The following is a 19,764-nucleotide window of genomic DNA, read 5'->3' as shown; positions in this document are numbered from 1 at the left end:
CTTCCCAATCAATCCCCTGAGCTTCAATGTCTTATTGGTGGCTATCCCCACAATAGAATTTATTGATAATGCGAGAGGGTTACCTTCCTTAAGTGGTGCATCATCCGGCTCCTATGCGTCTTCCTCTTTTTCGGTATCATCGTTATCGTCTAACACCAGTAGGATCTGGAGTGATTCACTTTTGCAGCGCTGCAAAAGTAAATCACTCAAGATCCTTTGTGATGAAAAGTTTGCAATCAGCTCACGAATTCAGGTTTTTGTTCGCCTACCTTAGCTCTTTCGATAAAAGGTATTTTGCAAGCAACAGAATGCAGACACTCTTTCATCATGGAAACGGCTGATCTCACCCTAGGATTCCAATGGCTTAATCTATGTACAACTGATCACAAGTCAGTCTGTGCATGAAAATCATTCTTTCCAATTACCACATCTTAATGAGCAAGATATATCTTAGAAAAGTTGTCATCAAATAGAGTTTGTTACTGACTTGAGACATGAGTATAAAGTCTAGCTGCTTCATTTCAAGCCTTTCCTTCTGAAGTTGCAACTTCTTATGCAGCACTAAATGTTCCAAGTTTGTGATGGTATCCCAAGCATGCAACAAATTGTTCTGCAAAACCATGACAGAGTAACATAAGACAGACTACTATTAAAATTTTAAAAACATATAAGCTGACAATGTGACAATGCCATCCCAGTCCAACTTAATTTTAAAGTACTTGAAATGTATCCGTCGATGTCAGTTAATCATATCATTAAGTTGTTGAATAAGTTGGGCGGGGACTGGGGACATGTCCTACATATGAATTTTCGCTGGTCTTGTATTATGTTTTCTTCAAGAAGTTATAATTATCAAAATTTGCTATATAACTGATGGTTTTCTGGACATGGCAATGCATACTCACAACCTTATTCTTGTATTGAGGATTACTTTGGATTTAATAATAGCTTAACGATACAACCTATAGGGTCAAAGTCCAATCTCCCTAGAGTCAAATCGAGTTTGAAGGCCGAATATTACTAAATATTACTCAGCAAAAACTAATCATACAGAATTACAGATACCTTCATTTGATTAGTCATCTTTTCTTTCACTGCATCAGCTCGAGCATTCACATATTGCCACTACATCAACCGATTGTGAAGCATTCTCAGCTGATGTACAATCTCCACATCACAAGATCCCAGAGGTGACGATGAGGTTTTCTTGCTCTTAAAGTGGGTGTTTTTGATCATTTTTAATATTTTATTATAGGGGTGTCTAGTAAATAAACAAGCCTATGGGGTTACTTTTGTTAATTTCCAAATCCTATATCGTAATAACCACCCAGTTTTACTTTTTTCAAAATATTATTCTAAAAAGTATCAGAATAATGAACCAAGTACACCTTTTATTATTGATCAAGATTCTGAATTGAAAGAACTTGTTCCGCCCTAACCCTGCCCCGCACCCGCATCGCACCTGCCCAACCCCGTAAATTAATTAATTATAAGTTTTATAAAATTTGTATAAGATAATAGATTTTGTGTAAGACAATCATCCCATGATTAATTAAGTCATGAGCATTCCTCCATGAGCAGCTTCTCTTGTGCAATTGCATCTACCAATTCAAAAAGTAATGAATGGTCTTCCCAGCCTGTAAACGAAACAGTTTGATGGTAAGTTAAGCAAATGCAGTACTTGAGTCATTGTTTCAAATGCTTTATATAAACAACTTACTGATGGCGAAAAATTAGATAGTATTGATTTGATGAAAGCTAAAATATCTAATACATGTGGAATTGCAATGGAAGTAGATTGGGGGTCCACCTACAAGTTTAGTTTGTTAGTCATAAGAATCAAACTTTTAGGGTACTAATGATTTGCAATCAGTTCACGAATTCAGGTTTTTGTTCGCCAACCTTAGCTCCTTCGATAAGAGGTATTTTGCAAGCAACAGAATGTAGACACTCTTTCATCATGGAAACAGTTGAGTGTTGTCCTTCCATCTCACCTTAGGATTCCAATGGCTTAATCTATGTACAACTGATCACAAGTCAGTCTGTGCATAAATATCATTCTTTCCAATTACCACATCTTAATGAGCAAGATTTATCTTAGAAAAGTTGTCATCAAATAGAGTTTTTACTGACTTGAGACATGAGTACAAAGTCTAGCTACTTCATTTCAAGCCTTTCCTTCTGAAGTTGCAACTTCTTATGCAGCACTAAAATGTTCCAAGTTTGTGAAGGTATCCCAAACATACAACAAATTGTTCTGCAAAACCATGACAGAGTAACATAAGACAGACTACTATTAAAATTTTAAAAACATATAAGTTGATAATGTGACAATGCCATCTCATTCCAACTTAATTTTAAAGTACTTGAAATGTATCCGTCGATGTCAGTTAATTATATCATTAAGTTGTTGAATGAGTTGGGTGGGGACTGGGGACATGTCATGCATATGAATTTTTGCTGGTCTTGTATTCTGTTTTCTTCAAGAAGTTATAATTATCAAAATTTGCTATAGAACTGATGGTTTTCTGGACATGGCAATGCATACTCACAACCTTATTCTTGTATTGAGGATTACTTTGGATTTAATAATAGCTTAACGATACAACCTATAGGGTCAAAGTCCAATCTCCCTAGAGTCAAATCGAGTTTGAAGGCCAAATATTACTAAATATTACTCAGCAAAAACTAATCATACAGAATTACAGATACCTCCATTTGATTAGTCATCTTTTCTTTCACTGCATCAGCTCGAGCATTCACATATTGCCACTGCATCAACCGATTTTGAAGCATTCTCAGCTGATGTACAGTCTCCACATCACAAGATCCCAGAGGTGACGATGAGGTTTTCTTGCTCTTAAATTGGGTGTTTTTGATCATTTTTAATATTTTATTATAGGGGTGTCTAGTAAGTAAACAAGCCTAAGGGGTTACTTTTGTTAATTTCCAAATCCTATATCGTAATAGCCACCCAGTTTTATTTTTTTCAAAATATTATTCTAAAAAGTATCAAAATAATGAACCAAGTACACCCTTTATTATTGATCAAGATTCTGAATTGAAAGAACTTGTTCCGCCCTAACCCTGCCCCGCACCTGCACCGCACCTGTCTTGCCCCATAAATTAATTAATTATAAGTTTTATAAGATTTTTATAAAATAATAGATTTTGTGTAAGACGATCATCCCATGATTAATTAAGTCATGAGCATTCCTCCATGAGCAACTTCTCTTGTGCAATTGCATCTGCCAATTCAAAAAGTAATGAAATGGTCTTCCCAGCTTATAAACGAAATAGTTTGAGTTTAAGTTAAGCAAGTGCAGTACTCAAGTCATTGTTTCGAATGCTTTATATAAACAACTTATTGATGACGAGAAATTAGATAGTATTGACTTGATGGTAGCTAAAAGATTTAATACATGTGGAATTGTAATGGAAGTAGATTGGGGGTCCACCTACAAGTTTAGTTTGTTAGTCATAAGAATCAAACATTTAGGGTACTAATGATTTGCAATCAGTTCACGAATTCAGGTTTTTGTTCGCCTACCTTAGCTCCTTCGATAAGAGGTATTTTGCAAGCAACAGAACGTAGACACTCTTTCATCATGGAAACAGCTAAGTGTTGTCCTTCCATCTCACCCCAAGATTCCGATGGCTTAATCTATGTACAACTGATCACAAGTCAGTCTGTGCATAAATATCATTCTTTCCAATTACCACATCTTAATGAGCAAGATATATCTTAGAAAGTTGTCATCAAATAGAGTTTTTACTGACTTGAGACATGAGTATAAAGTCTAGCTGCTTCATTTCAAGCCTTTCCTTCTGAAGTTGTAACTTCTTATGCAACACTAAATGTTCCAAGTTTGTGATGGTATCCCAAGCATACAACAAATTGTTCTGCAAAACCATGACAGAGTAACATAAGACAGACTACTATTAAAATTTTAAAAACATATAAGCTGATAATGTGACAATGCCATCTCATTCCAACTTAATTTTAAAGTACTTGAAATGTATCCGTCGATGTCAATTAATCATATCATTAAGTTGTTGAATGAGTTGGGTGGGGACTGGGGACATGTCATACATATGAATTTTTGCTGGTCTTGTATTTTGTTTTCTTCAAGAAGTTATAATTATCAAAATTTGCTATAGAACTGATGGTTTTCTGGACATGGCAATGCATACTCACAACCTTATTCTTGTATTGAGGATTACTTTGGATTTAATAATAGCTTAACGATACAACCTATAGGGTCAAAGTCCAATCTCCCTAGAGTCAAATCGAGTTTAAAGGCCTAATATAACTAAATATTACTCAACAAAAACTAATCATACAGAATTATAGATACCTCCACTTGATTAGTCATCTTTTCTTTCACTGCATCAGCTTGAGCATTCACATATTGCCACTGCATCAACCGATTTTGAAGCATTCTCAGCTGATGTACAGTCTCCACATCACAAGATCCCAGAGGTGACGATGAGGTTTTCTTGCTCTTAAATTGGATGTTTTTGATCATTTTTAATATTTTATTATAGGGGTGTCTAGTAAATAAACAAACCTAGGCAGTATTTTTATTAATTTCCAAATCCTATATCGTAATAACCACCCAATTTTACTTTTTTTTTTTTAAATATTATTCTAAAAAGTATCCGAATATTGAACCAAGTACACCATTTATTATTGATCAAGATTCTGAGTTAAAAGAACTTGCAAATTAATTAATTATAAGTTTTATAAAATTTGTATAAGATAATAGATTTTGTGTAAAATGATCATCCCATGATTTAAGTCACCAATCAAATTTTGTAATTGTTCGGCTTTAATAATTAACATGACTAAATCTTGTATTCACATTGTTCACAGGAGGCGACAATGATCTTAAAGCCTTTTAGTTTGCCTTACTTTAAGAGAAAGATATTGTTGGACATGCTTGTTTCCTGTTAGAGGTGGAACAAATGGGTCGGGTTAGGCGTGTCAACCTTAACCCGGCCTGCATCAATCCAGGTTCAACCTGACCCCCGTATACCTAGTCGGGCGGGCTGGGCCTTCATTGGCCAACTTGGCGACCCGGTAGATTATATATATATTTTTAGAAAAAACCCGTCCAGCTCGCTGGTTGGGAGTTTTCAACTTGGTGGGTTGGACAAAAAAAATTAAAAAAAAAATTTAATTTTTTTTGCAAATACCTATTTTACCCTTGAAATATAGCCGTTTTATAATAATTAGAAGGGTCTTTTTGGTCATTTTCTTTTCCCCTTTTTTTGTATAAATAGGGCCTAAACTCTCATATTTCCTCACATCCCAAATTCTCTCATTTTCTCTATTGAAATCTCTCAATTATTCTCTTTATTGTCAATTTGCTCTCATTTTAATTTTTATTAGTTTTTGCAATTTTCAATTCATATTTCCAAATTTCAATTCTTCTTCTTTAATTCTTTATTTCTTCTATATCCAATCTTTTCTTCTTTTTTAAAAAAAAAAAAAAATAGAATGGATAGATATTTCCATCCCATCAATTTCAATGATGAAAGAAATTATCCTAGTCCCCCTGAATTTACGTTAGTAAATTTAGTAGATTCAAATAGTCCTACTATCCTATTCTCAGAATCTGATACACCTCATAATATTCCCCCCTTCCTTCCCATGCTGCTACACCCGGTGGTTCTAGAGGTTGTCCTCATAGTCGTCGTCCTCGTCCAACTCCATGTCAAGCAGAAGCAGATTTATCAATTGCAATCGAAATTGACGACAGGCACACATAAGATGTTTGGGTGCATTTCGATAAGTTTTACGAGACTGAAAATGAAGTTTAATTGAAGAAAGCAAAATGAGAGTATTGTGGAGATATTTATAAAGCTGATGCAAGTAATGGTACTAGTACGTTAAAAAGACATGCTAATAAACCCATTGCTCAACATGGAAATAGAGAAACTAATCAAACTTAAATAACTAATATGATACTATTTGGTGTTATAATTCTGATGTATATAGGGAACAATTAGCTTTATATATTGCTGTAACTGATCAACCTATTAATATGACTGAAGATAAATATTTTGAAAGATTTTTTAAAAATTCATTTTTTCCAAGATTTAAAAGTTATTCTAAAATTGCAACTAGAAATGATTTAATACAATTGTTTGGGAAAATGAAATTAGAATTAAAAAATAAAATACATAGTTGTCATATTAGTGTGGCTCTTGATAAGCATATTTTACACTATGATTTTGCATTGAATTTTGATAGGATTTAGGATACTTTTCATACAATTTGGGCCATAATTGCTACCTAATTCTATTAATTTGTCTTTGTAGGCCTAAACGATGATTTTTAGCATAAATGACAGTTTTGAGCGTAAATTGTGTAACTTGAGCTTGAAAACTCGGAATAACCTGAATTTAGAAGCTTTGGAAGCTAAGAAGAAGAGCTACAACTTTCATGTTTTGGTTTTTTTAATTCTGACTGGACAAGGGTGAAAACTTGGCTTGAAGTCGTGAAAAGTACGCTGGGAACTGAAGAAAAACGTCTTTGGACGTGCTTCAGTATTTCTGTCATAACGTGATCTGTAGACCTCGGATTGTGCTGATTCTTAAACTACCAGAAAGATAATTAAAAGGGCTACAATTAATATGTTTAACACCTTTCCAGATTCGACCTCTATCATTCTCAAATGGGGCCTGGAAGTATTCGCCGCGGTGAGGAAAAAGCTTCGCCGCGGCGAAACCTGCGTCAGATCTAAAAATAAAACGACGCGTTTTGGCTTGCTAGGGCTTCGTCCTTAAGTGAGAGAGGTATAATTAGAGTAAAAGGAAGAGAAAAGGGGCTTGGTTCGTGATTTGGGAGGCAGCTCATGGAAGGGGAAGATTATTGAAGATTTGGGCTTCAAATTAGAGAAGATTTCTCCATCTTTTGCTTGCTTTTCAATGATGAATCTTGATTTAGTTTGTTTTTGTTGTTTTATTTCGTTTTTTGGTATGAACTGAGTTGTTTAGCTAGGGTTTGATGTAATCTTGATACAATGATTCAAATTTATATGGATTGAATTACTTTGAGTTTTAATTTCATGATTGAGTGTTTATCTCTTTGTTAATGTCTTTTGGATGCTTGATCACCATTCAATGTGTGTTGTTCACAATGAGACTGAGAAGTGATTTGTGATTGTGCCTCTTGGGATAAATACCATAGATTAGCAAACGCTAGAGATAGGTTTAGCGATCTATGAAATCTAGATAGATTCCACAAAGCTTAAAAGACTTGAACTATTAATCTTCAAATTGTTGGGTGCGGAAGCTTAATAGGGATAAGTAAGAAATGTAGCCTGAGAAGTTATGTTTTACAACTTAGGAATTCGATTTTCAATTAAGGAATTAGAATTGGGTAATAGATTCTATGATTTGAGTTAGCGTATCTAGGTGAAATCAACACCCTAGCATTTTTTTTAGCATTGTTTAATTAATTAAGTTGTTGGGTTTTGCATTTGTTTTTAGTTTGTTAATCGTCATCAATCAATATATTGTTGCTTCAATTAGGACTTTAACTAGAAAAATCGGTACTTAGTAACACTATCCTCGTGGGAACGATACTCACTCATCACTTTATTACTTAGTGCGACTAGTATACTTGCTACATATTGCATGTTGTAGGAAACACGCATCAAGTTTTTGGCGCTGTTGCGGGGATAGTTGATTATTAATATTGTAGTATCTAGTGTAGTTCTAAATTGAAGCGTTTATTTCATTTTTGTAGTTAATTGTAAATATTGTATAGTCTTGAGTATGAGAATTGACATTACCTCTTTCGTGCAAGGCAACGATGAATCACTATATGAAGCTTGGGAGAGGTACACGGAGTTGTTAAGGAGTTGTCCACATAATGGTCTACCGTTTTGGAGACAAGTCCAAACATTTTACAATGGGTTGTTACCAAATATTCAAATGATGGTAGATGTGGCAGCAGGCGGAGCCTTAATAACAAGACCCCAGATGATGCTTATGAATTGCTTGAGGTGATGGCAAACAATGACTACCAAAGACCTAATGAGAGAGCAATGCCGAAGAGAACAATGGGTCTACATGAAGTCGATGAGTTTGCCACATTATCTACACAAATTGCATCACTTCAAAGCCAATTGGGAGGTATGAATGTAAATTCTATTCACTCACCATTTGTAACTTGTGAATTTTGTGCAGGAAACCATGATGAGAGTGTGGAATGCCAAGATTGGAACCAGTCATTCTTCTCAACAACCGAGCAAGTGAATTACATGGTTAGCTCACAAAGGCTGCAAAGTGACTCCTTCTCCAATGCTTACAATCTGTTTGGGGAATCACCCAATTTTTTCCTGGAGCGATCAAAGCAGTCAATCAAATCAAAGGACAATGTCAAACCATCAACCAGTGGTGAATAATCAACCATGTGAGCAAGAATGTCGAAATTGGAAGATATATTCGAAGAGTTCATGCAAGAAACCACAAGTTTTATGAGACACGCTAAACTACACCGAAATCAAAGAGTGTCCATTCAAAATTTGGAGGTTCAAGTGGGGCAATTGGTTGAACAACTGACAGAGAGATCTCAAAGTTCTTTGCCGAGCACAACGGTCACGAATCCTGAAGAACAATTGAATGTCATACCATTGAGGAGAGGTATAGTGTTGGAGCAACCTCACAATGAAGAAAAGTTGGAAGAACATGAAGATAAGACCAATGAAGAGGAAATATCAAAGCGGAGAGGTGTGCAAGATACTTAGGGGAATTTCAACCAAGCAAATCACCTCACAAGGAACAATTTGAGGAATTTGGTATAAATGCGCACAAGTGAAAATTGGTTTTAGAAGAGACTCCAAACATTGGACTCAACCAATCACCATCTCATCTCAAGTACGCATATACGAACTTGAAGTTTCGAAAAGATGCTTATGAGAATGTTCGAAATTCCAAAGGAAAGACCAAGAGTGGCAATAGGAAGTGAAGCACCTCACAAGGATCCGGATTGACGAAGGACCATGGGAAAGTCGAGCTTCCGACAATAAACAAGTGCTTTTTGGGAGGCAACCCAAGTCTTTTCAATTGTTTTTCATTTCATTGCTGTTTGAATTTGTTTAGTTGTTTTATGATTTAGATAATTTTAATTTAGTTTGTTTTGGGTGTTTCAGGTGAAGTTTCGAACTAAGGCGAAAAGGGAAAATGTTCCAAACTTCGCCGGGCGGCGAAGCACATTTGGCACAAACAAAAGTTATGAAAGTCCCAGACTTCGCCATGGCGAAGATTGTCTTCGCCGGGGCGAAGTACCCTGAAAAATGTTGCGGCTCCTGTAATTTTTCGCCGGGCGAAGAATTTGTCGTCGCTGCGGCGACAACTGGGTTTGAATTTAGGGTTTTATCATGAAGAACTTCGCCATGGCGAAGTTTATTCTTCGCCGTGGCGAAGTCTGTTTTCTTTTAATAGTCGCGTGACATTTCATTTTTGCGAAAATTTTCCTGAAGCGCTTCTCTTTTTAGTTTTAGTTTTTATTTCTTTATGTTTTGTAAGAGGATTTGATGTTGATTTCCTGGTTTTTGGCTCTTTATTTGTTTTTGTTTAGATTTTAGGTTTAGTTCAATAATGTTGAGATTAGGATGTAATTCTTTCATATTAATCGGTGAGGGTATCTAAACATTTGGCACCATAGACTTTCATTTGTTTGACAGATGATGATGATGAGGAAGCCAAGGAATGGATGCCAGGATGTTGCACAAAAATCGGCCTTTACAGATTAGTGAGGGAGTATCTCGTAACCTTTACTTTTGTTTTTCTATTCCTTGGAGTGCATGATGTGACATTGGGGACAATGTCATTTTAAGTTTGGGGTAGGAAATAGAAATAAAGCTTGGTTTAAGGGTATACCGGCTGGAAACCAGAACCCGCCTTAAAAACTGCCTAGCAGTACTTGGCAACCTGGTATAACAATGCCACGTACACCTTAAACGAAAAAAAAAAAAAAAAACACTGAAAAAAAAAAAACTTTAGTTATTTTATTTAGTTTGATTGTTTTTGCCGAAGATGAATTGCATAAGTCTATGATGAAACTTGAATTGTTGGGATATTATTCTTGGAAATGTTAAGCATTGCTTCAAGTTTAGGTTTATTGACTGAGTTTTGATTGAGGTTTGTTGAGTGGTTCAGCCACCATTTTCATTTATTTCGGCATGGTTAGATTCATTTTATGTGGTTAGGTGAAGTTTGATAATGTTGGTGGACTCTAGAACCTAGTAGAGAAGTGCTTAAGGCGAAATTCTAGGATTATACATTGTTAAGGAATGATTTAGGCATTTTTCGGAACGTTTGAGCCTTTCCAGCCGACCCATGAATGAATCTTTCCCTAGTCACCCATTTGAGCCTTATGAGATTTTCATTGCCTTATTTTCCTTGCAAACCAAAAATTGTCCAATCCCTATACCCTAAACACTTTATCATACCCTTTAGGAGAATTATGGACCTAATGTATGACACAAAAGAGCTTTGAGAGGTGTGTGAATAGTGATGGACCAAAATTTTAAGTTTGGGGGTTGCAAAAAGGGCACGAAGAAGGGCAATAGACCTCAATAGTGTTGCAAATAATGTTTTATTGTAAATATTTGTATTTAAAAAAAAAAGAAGAAAAGAAGAAAGAGAAGAAGAAGAGAAGAAGAAAAAGAAAAAAGAAAAAAAAAAAAAGAAAAAAAAGAAAAAAAAAAAGAATTTCTTTAGTTCAATTCAAAATCAAAAATAAGAAATGCTAAGTTTGAGGGTTGTAAAATGGTTGACACTTTGATTGGTGGTTGAGAAAAAAAGTGGAGATTGGTGTAGCTCTTAGTGTTTGCATGAGGAAAACCGAGTTCTCTTACTTTGTTTATCTTATCCTTTCCTTGGAGCCCACTACCCGAGCCTAACGTTACAAGCTTGCAAAGACCTTTTGATCCTTAGCGATGTCTAGTCCACATTAGTGGAGAGTAGTTCAATACTTAGGCTTATGGAGTCTGCCACCATTTGATAAACTTTACATTTCTGCAAAAATAATCGGGAAGTCGGAATGTGGACTGAAGTGGGGATCACCTACTCGGGGGATCAATAGAGAAAGATAGTCGATACAACTTATAACTTCTTGGAGTGTTGAACATTTTCTAGTAATAATTTTTCAACAACCTTAGAGACTTGTTTAAATTCTAGGCAATTCTTGTGTTGAGTTTGAGCCTAATTTTTGTTTGTTCATTTTAGTTTGTTTTTGTGTTTTTGGTTGTTTGTTGCTTTTCTCCTTTGAGTTTTTATTCCTTTTTGCTCGAGGACGAGCAAATCTTAAGTTGGGGGTAGTTGATAAGCATATTTTACACTATGATTTTGCATTGAATTTTGATAGGATTTAGGATACTTTTCATACATTTGGGCCATAATTGCTACCTAATTCTTAATTTGTCTTTGTAGGCCTAAACGATGATTTTTAGCATAAATGACAGTTTTGAGCGTAAATTGTGTAACTTGAGCTTGGAAAATCGGAATGACCTGAATTTAGAAGCTTTGGAAAGCTAAGAAGAGAGCTACAACTTTCATGTTTGGGTTTTTTCTAATTCTGACTGGACAAGGGTGAAAACTTGGCTTGAAGTCGTGAAAAGTACGCTGGAACTGAAGAAAAACGTCTTTGGACGTGCTTCAGTATTTCTGTCATAACTTGATCTGTAGACCTCGGATTGTGCTGATTCTTAAACTACAGAAAGATAATTAAAAGGGCTACAATTCATATGTTTAACACCTTTCCAGATTCGACCTCTATCATTCTCAAATGGGGCCTGGAAGTATTCACCGCGGTGAGGAAAAGCTTCGCCGCGGCGAAACCTGCGTCAGATCTAAAAATAAAACGACGCGTTTTGGCTTGCTAAGGCTTCATCCTTAAGTGAGAGAGGTATAATTAGAGCAAAAGGAAGAGAAAATGGGGCTTGGTTCGTGATTTGGGAGGCAGCTCATGGAAGGGGAAGATTATTGAAGATTTGGGCTTCAAATTAGAGAAGATTTCTCCATCTTTTGCTTGCTTTTCAATGTGAATCTTGATTCAGTTTGTTTTTGTTGTTTTATTTCGTTTTGAGTATGAACTGAGTTGTTTAGCTAGGGTTTGATGTAATATTGATACATGATTCAAATTATATGGATTGAATTACTTTGAGTTTTAATTTCATGATTGAGTGTTTACTCTTTGCTTAATGTCTTTTGGATGCTTGATCACCATTCAAATGTGTGTTGTTCACAATGAGACTGAGAAGTGATTTGTGATTGTGCCTCTTGGGATAAATACCATAGATTAGCAAACGCTAGAGATAGGTTTAGCGATCTATGAAATCTAGATAGAATTCCACAAAGCTTAAAAGAACTTTGAACTATTAATCTTCAAATTGTTGGGTGCGGAAGCTTAATAGGGATAAGTAGAGAAATGTAGCCTGAGAAGTTATGTTTTACAACTTAGGGAATTCGATTTTCAATCAAGGAATTAGAATTTGGGTAATAGATTCTATGATTTGAGTTAGCGTATCTAGGTGAAATCAACACCCTAGCATTTTTTTTAGCATGTTTAATTAATTAAGTTGTTGGGTTTTGCATTGTTTTTAGTTTGTTAATCGTCTATCAATCCAATATATTGTTGCTTCAATTAGGACTTTAACTAGAAAAATCGGTACTTAGTAACACTATCCTCGTGGGAACGATACTCACTCATCACTTTATTACTTAGTGCGACTAGTATACTTGCTACATATTGCATATTGTAGGAAACACGCATCAGCTCTAACCGCCGATATTTGAAGCAGTAGAGCTAAACAAGATTATATTTGTGTGACTAGTCATTATTTTGATAATGAATGTAAATTAAATAAATCTTTATTGGGATTTAGATTAATGGATGTGGATCATAGTGGTCAATAAATTTACAATAAGATTGTTGAAGTTTTAGAAAATTATGATATTGTTCACAAAGTAACAAGTTTAACTTTAGATAATGCAAGTGCTAATAGTAAAGCTATAGATTTTTTTCGAATAAATTTTCCTTTTTATGATAATTTAAAGTTTTTTCACTAACGTTGTATATCTCACATTATTAATTTAATATTGTGAACAAAAATTAGAAAAAATATTAATAAAATTAGAGATTCTTTAGCTTGGATTACTAATAGTAATAGAAGAAATGCTAAATTTCAAGATGTTTGTATAAAATCAAACATGTCTCCTAGAACTTTTGCATTAGACATGCCTATTAGATGGAATAGTACTTATTTAATGTTTGATTCATGTTTACTTTATTCAAATTTAATTAGTTATTTTGTAGTAAATAATAGGAGTCCTTATTATTTGATAGACAGTGATTGGCATATGACTCAAAAATTTCATTCTTTTCTTAAATATTTTTATCAATCCACTTACAACTTTCTGGTGTATATTATCCTACTAGTCCATTGGTAATACATACAATAACTTTCTAGTGTGTATTATCCTACTAGTCAATTGGTAATACATACAATAATAAAAATTTTTGGTTTATTTAAAAAAAAAATAGAAATAATGAAATTTTAGTAGGACAAATAGAGGCAATGGAATTAAAATTTAAAAAATATTGGAAACTCATTCCTTTTCTTTATTGTTTAGCTACCATATTTGATCATAGAATTAAATTAACACGTTTAGAAAATGGTTTAGACACGTTAAGTGAAAATTTACGAGACGAAGCATATGCCAATCAACTAGGAGAGATAAGAGAGTGTCTTGCAGATGTATTTTTCCAATATGAAAATAGGTATGGGAACCAGAGAAGAGGCGAAATACCCGAAGAAGTAGCATCAGAAGAAACAAATGAAGACTTCGACTCTTGGAGTGCACTTAATAGGCCGAAGAGGACCCGAACTCGAAGCACAACCTCCTCCTCAGGAGCATCAATAATGAATGTACTATCCTCCATGCACCTACAAAATAATGAGCTGCACCAAGATTTGGGAACCCCCAACGTGCTACCAATGGATCCACAACAAAGAGTCAACTTTGATGTCTTAGAATATTGGAAAACTAGAAAATGTATTTTTCCAGTATTATCAAGACTTGCCCTGGATGTTTTCTCAGTTCCTATCTCAACCGTCTCATCTGAACAAACATTTAGTGCAAGTGGAAGAATTTTAAATGAAATAAGGACTAAACTTTCACAAAAAATTATTGAAGTCCTCACATGTCTTCGAGATTGGGAACGGTTACGCCAACATGATCAATACAAGGTTGTCGACGATACTTTAATAGAATCATTTCAATTTTGTAATATATTTGATACAAATGAGGGAGGTCCTAGTCAACTCCCAAATTAGTTGTTTTGTAAATTGTAACTTTGTAATTTGTAAATTAATTGTCAATTATTACACTCTTTTTTCCTTACCAAGTTTTTGTCCCAATTGGGTTTTTCTGGGTAAGGTTTTTAACGAGGCAATAATTATTGTAATTTTTTATTTTTTATTTTATTTTTTGATAAATGAATAAATCTAATTTTTCTTATATTAAAATTTAATTGTATTAAAATTGAATTAATATTTAAAATGTTAGCAAAAAAAATTAATTTAATTGAATTATTGATATTTGAAAAGTTAGCAAAAAAAAATTACACAAAATAAAAAAAATTCAGGCCAACCCGCACCAAAACCCGTTGAGTTAGGGTTGGCAGGCCAGGCTGGGCCAACCCTTATGACCAAGAGGTAGGCCTAACCCGGCCTACCCTTGGTGGCAGGTCCAGTTAGGCCTGGCCTGCCATTTTGCTTAACCTGCCATGGGCTGGGCCGGGTAGGTTATTTTTCCACCTTTAGCTGTTGCTGGGATATTGCTGGTGACTTCAGTATTCTTAAGAAGCCAATTTAGCCAAAGCTCTGTATTCCTATAACATCCATTATTTTCGATCACTAATTCAGGGGGCTCAATTCAATTATGAAAAAAATATTTAAATATCAATTTGATGAAAGCAAGGAATCACTTCCTATGAAAAAATTGGGAAAAAAAAAAAAAAATCAGAAATGCAGTCTACATTATCAGTTTGATGGGACTAAAAATCACTTTCTATGAGAAATTGGAAAAAAAAATCAGAAGTCCACCACACACTATGAAAAATTTAAATAGAAGTCTAGCACAAAAAACACACTATGAACAATTTGAAAAAATAGAAGTCCAGCCCAAAAAATAATTTGAAAAAGTACACCGATGTCAGGGATCGAACCCGGCATGACAGGTGAGAATACCTACCACTATACTACAACGACAAGTTGATTCATGACAATCTAAGTACGTTTGTTCTTAAAAATGCATTACTGTCAATGCTTTTATCAACGTTAAATTCGCAGGACCACCTTTTAGTATTGTGAAATGAACTCCACTGAATGACTTAAAAAATGTGAATTGAAGCTTATAACAAAATGTTTACAACTCAATCTAAAACACTGACTAAAAAATTTTAGTTAACGGACTGATATAACAATCTATACAACAACAGACAAGAAGAACATCCATGAAGTACCCCATGTTACAGCTAATAGCCATGCTTGATCTTCGTAAAAATCGTACAACCATTCTTGATCACAAAATCTAGTTCTTCTGATTCACCAAGTTCGTTGTGGAAAAGATGGAACTTGTCCAAAATTAGTGAAAGTTGCATTGTTGTAATAGAGGATGGTTATAATCAACATACTTCTCCCACAAGGGCTTGTACTTCTCCATTCCAATCTTCAACCACGGCTTTGAGTTTCCATTAAAGTGCAGCACAGCTCCCTTCTCAATCAACTGAGGATCAACATTTGTATAACCCAACCCTAGTACATGCCAAGCAGGACTCAATGGTTCTCTCAAGCCATAGAATGTCAAAAGTCCAGGTGGCAGAGTACCGAGTTTCCACAATGTCCGGTCTATTTTCATTTCTTGCCAGTAATGGTAGATACCAGTTACATTCCTTTTCCTCCATTCAACCAGATCAAACACGTTCATCCCAAATGCCCATCCGCAGGCATCAGGATCAAAATTTTCACGTATAAGAGGGTGAGAGTAATTCAAGTATTTATCATTTCTATGAACTGTCTCCATGCATGTCTCGACAGCTCCATTGACGTTACCATTCAAATCAATGGAAAACAAACCCGACAGGTCTTTCTGAACAACGACATCATCATCAAGAAAAACTACCTTCTTCAGTGCAGGGAAAACTTCTGGAATATAAAACCTCAGATGATTAAGCATAGAAAGATATTTAGGGTTCCGAAACTTGATTGGAGTCCTCCCGTCACCCCTACTGCCAGAAAAATATATAATAGCTCTGTGTTTCAGCATCTTGAAGCTGCTTAAGTACTGGAACATAAGAAGCATTCAACCATGTGAAGTCCTCAAACTTCTGAACCTCAACAGTTACTCCTCTAAAACTGTTAAGAGCAAACCAGGCCTTCATTGCAGCATAATTTATTTCATCAGTTACAAGATGAAAGACAACCATATCTGGATTCTTTGAGTTTAAAGCAGTTGAATTGACCACAACTGAAGTTGCCAAAATGTTGTCGGAAAAAACACAGAAATGATACAGACTGTTATCTATAAGTTTCACTTCCATTTGCTTTCTCTCATAATTCCTCTGCAAATTTATATTTCCAAACCATTCAGTTGTTAACCTAACACCAAGACTGTAAAGACTTCTTGGGACTTCTTCAGCGGCAATTTGTCCATATTTTGAACTCTTCTCATTCACAGCACTCATCTGTTCTTCGAGAGCTTGAATTTTGGCTTTCAATCTCATGATCATAGTTGCACTGTCATAATGAAGTTGCTGAGCTTGGTAGAGTAGAAGTGCCATATCACGGACAGCAGTTTCTGATTCTCTGGTTGTCAAAGGAGTTCGTCTTGTCGCAGCGTTAGAAAGAAGGGATTGTGAATTGCGGATCTGGGCACTTAATTCCCAAGCAAATTGAAGATTGTTGCTTTCTTTGGCAATCACGACAAATGCTTTGGCAAGAGAAATCTGGTCAGTAAGTTGCCTGGTAACTGAGTTAGCATTCAACATTTCATCAGTGATGTTCAGACCTTCCATTATCCTCTCATGCCTGTCAGATCTCTGAAAAGAACGAATAGCACAAATTTCCTTAAACTTTTGCAATGACCTAGTAAAACTTAAAGGTATAGCAGTTGCCATTCTCAGTACAAGAGATAGCAAAATTTAACATGTTTCACAAGATACAATAGGACAATGCTAACATCACTAAACAGCAGGATCCCAAATATTTACTATCCAGACCACATAAATGAAATCACAAATATTTTGATAGAGACTATTTAATTGAAATCATGAATTTTTTTACAGAGACTGCATAATTTAATCATGAACTATTTTGAGAGAGAATGTGCGATTCAATAGCACAAAAGATTTATTTTATTTTTCATTATTACCAGTAAAGCAAAGCAATAAACACTATTACTTTCAATTGGACAAACATCTTCCATCAAAAAGACAAATTACACTAGAAGATCATCACATCAAAAATATTAAAAATGGCATTGTGCTCAGTGCATAAAAGCTCCAATGAATGTGGGAAACAGGTGAGTATCTTTTACGCACCATTTCCACAGAGATGGGGATAAAAAAAAGCGCAGTAGGCACATTTGCAAATCCCCCATTACATTATCTATATGAGCTTACCATTACGTTGCTACCATCATATTAACAAAAGATCCAGATCAGATGAAGTATATATTTTTAAGGCACATGATGCACAGCCACTTTGTTTTTTTATAAATGAACTTGAAAATTAACAAATTAGAAGTTGTAAGGGAGGGCAAGTATATTATTGTGTTACCAAGTTATGGTTCACATCTTCTCCCTAACGATTTTTGACTGTAAGTTACCCAACCTTAAAGGCCTTGAAAATGTTTGCGAAAATCAAAAGAATGCCATAAATCAAGTTAAAAAATACTTCACAATGTGCACCTAATGCAAATCTTGACTTATAAAATTGGAGGGTACACAAAGAATATAAAATAGAATTGTAGAAGTAAATAAGGTAAATAAAACATAATTTTAGAAGTCAGCCACCTACTTTACAAATTCAGGGGTTCAGCTCTCATGTTCAGTTTCACCTGGTTTGAATTTTTTTCTATTGACCATTTCACGAGTTTTAGTTATTATAAAATAGAAAGTGACTGAAACTTGACACAAACACTTGCTTCCATAAAGCATTCAAAGATCGAGAAGATTTCAAGAACGGCTGGAATATGGCAAAGGACAGCCGGAAAAACACATTATCCGTCACCCGCGATTAATGGCTTGGGAACTTTGGGTATTTTTGGAGAACGCCGAACATTTCTTCGAGGTGTTCTATGTGGGACTCGATGACCATTGACTTTACCAACATATCATTGACGTATACATCCATGACTTTTCCAATAAGCTCTGCGAACATCTTGTTAACACGTTGCTGGTAGGTTGCTCCTGCATTCTTCGGGCCAAATGGCATGACTTTGTAACAATAGATTCCTTAGTTAATGATAAAGGATGTGTTTTCCTTATTAGGTTTGTACATTGGGATTTGATTGTATCCCGAGTATGTGTCCATGAAGCTGAGCAAGGCGTGTCCGGCTGTTGCGTCCACCAATTGGTCCATCCGTGGCAGTAGGAAGCTATCTTTTGGGCATGCCTTGTTGAGGTTGGTGAAGTTGAAACAAGTTCGCAATTTATCGTTTGACTTTTTGACGAGGACCGGATTGACGAGCCAGCTAGGGTATTTTACCTCCCTGATGAAGTCATTGCTAAGGAGTTTGTTGTCCATCGACCTCCGCTTTTGGCGGATGGGTCGAGCCTCAAGGTTGATGTTTAGCTTGTGGCACATAACTTTGGTGCTGATGTCAACCATGTCAGCATGGACCCAAGTGATGACATCTAAATTCTCCACCAAGAAATTGATCAATTGCTGCAACAACTCTTTGTTGAGGTTCTTTCCAATCTTGAGAAATCGAGTCGGATCCTGCTTGCTGATGGGGATCTTGCACAATTCCTCTATGGGACTCGTTGGCTGGTCTTCTCTATGGACGCAGAGATTGATTGTATCCTCGGGTGATCTTGGTTGCGGCTTGTTCTTCACAATTGCCATGGTCGATGATTTCTTTTTCCTTTTGTGTTTTGTCGATGGTCTTATTATAACATTCTCTGAAATTGGTCTGTGAACCTCGAAAAAGGCTGATTCCTATCACGGTCAGGAACTTCATGCTTGGCAATAAATTTAGGTGATGATCCTTAGTTCTTTAAAGAGTGACATTCCTAATACTGCGTTGTATGCTGACAGACCATTGATTATTAAGAAGTCTGCCATCAGTTGGTTGTATGTTATTCTTCACCCATGGTGACGGGCATCTTGGGATTATGTGGTCACCGATGAACCCATAAAGCGGTGTTGACAAAGGTCTTAGGTCTTGCTCTCTAAATCCCATTTTATGGAAAGCTTTAAGGCAAATGAGGTTGACCACACTTCCGTCGTCCACCATTGTTCAGAAAATGTCATTGTTATTGATCTATGCTTTAAGGATTATCGTGTTGCAATGAGGGTGTTGAATCATCCCAGCTTCTTCTTCTGTGAAGCCTGTTATCTGAATTTCAGCCCTTGACCTTTTTATGGGTTTATTTTCCAGACTGAGGACCTACGGCACGGAATCGGTTCTTACGTCCCAAGCGTATTGGGCTCTAGTGCGATTTGAATCTCTGATCAC

The 19,764-nt window shown here is 35.5% G+C and overlaps 2 protein-coding genes across 2 annotated transcripts; both read right to left on the bottom strand.

Moving 5' to 3' along the window:
- Positions 1–383: 383 nt before the first annotated feature.
- On the bottom strand, positions 384–4,529 carry LOC116142047 (QWRF motif-containing protein 3-like). The gene is made up of 7 exons (XM_031427506.1): positions 4,359–4,529; positions 3,781–3,903; positions 3,551–3,664; positions 2,713–2,772; positions 1,066–1,125; positions 488–610; positions 384–395 (listed from the first exon to the last, which is right to left on the bottom strand). The coding sequence occupies exons 1-7, from the start codon at positions 4,527–4,529 to the stop codon at positions 384–386; spliced, it is 663 nt and encodes a 220-aa protein (XP_031283366.1).
- An 11,140-nt stretch (positions 4,530–15,669) lies between these two features.
- On the bottom strand, positions 15,670–17,306 carry LOC116142112 (probable galacturonosyltransferase 10). Its single transcript, XM_031427561.1, is given in 2 exon segments — positions 15,670–16,329; positions 16,331–17,306. Coding segments are annotated over 2 exon segments (1,530 nt in total). The 5' UTR covers positions 17,201–17,306.
- Positions 17,307–19,764: the final 2,458 nt, after the last annotated feature.

This window comes from Pistacia vera, unplaced genomic scaffold (genome assembly GCF_008641045.1).
Source record: "Pistacia vera cultivar Batoury unplaced genomic scaffold, PisVer_v2 Contig1122, whole genome shotgun sequence".
NCBI lineage: Eukaryota > Viridiplantae > Streptophyta > Magnoliopsida > Sapindales > Anacardiaceae > Pistacia > Pistacia vera.
This window is presented reverse-complemented; position numbering and strand designations above follow the sequence as displayed.

Coding starts and splice junctions, on each gene's coding strand:
- LOC116142047 (XM_031427506.1), bottom strand. CDS start 4,529: ATGATCAAAAACATCCAATTTAAGAGCAAGAAAACCTCATCGTCACCT. Junction 1,126..2,712: donor AGATGACTAATCAAATGGAG/GTATCTGTAATT, acceptor CGGTTGATGTAG/TGGCAATATGTGAATGCTCG. Junction 611..1,065: donor AGATGACTAATCAAATGAAG/GTATCTGTAATT, acceptor ATGGTTTTGCAG/AACAATTTGTTGCATGCTTG.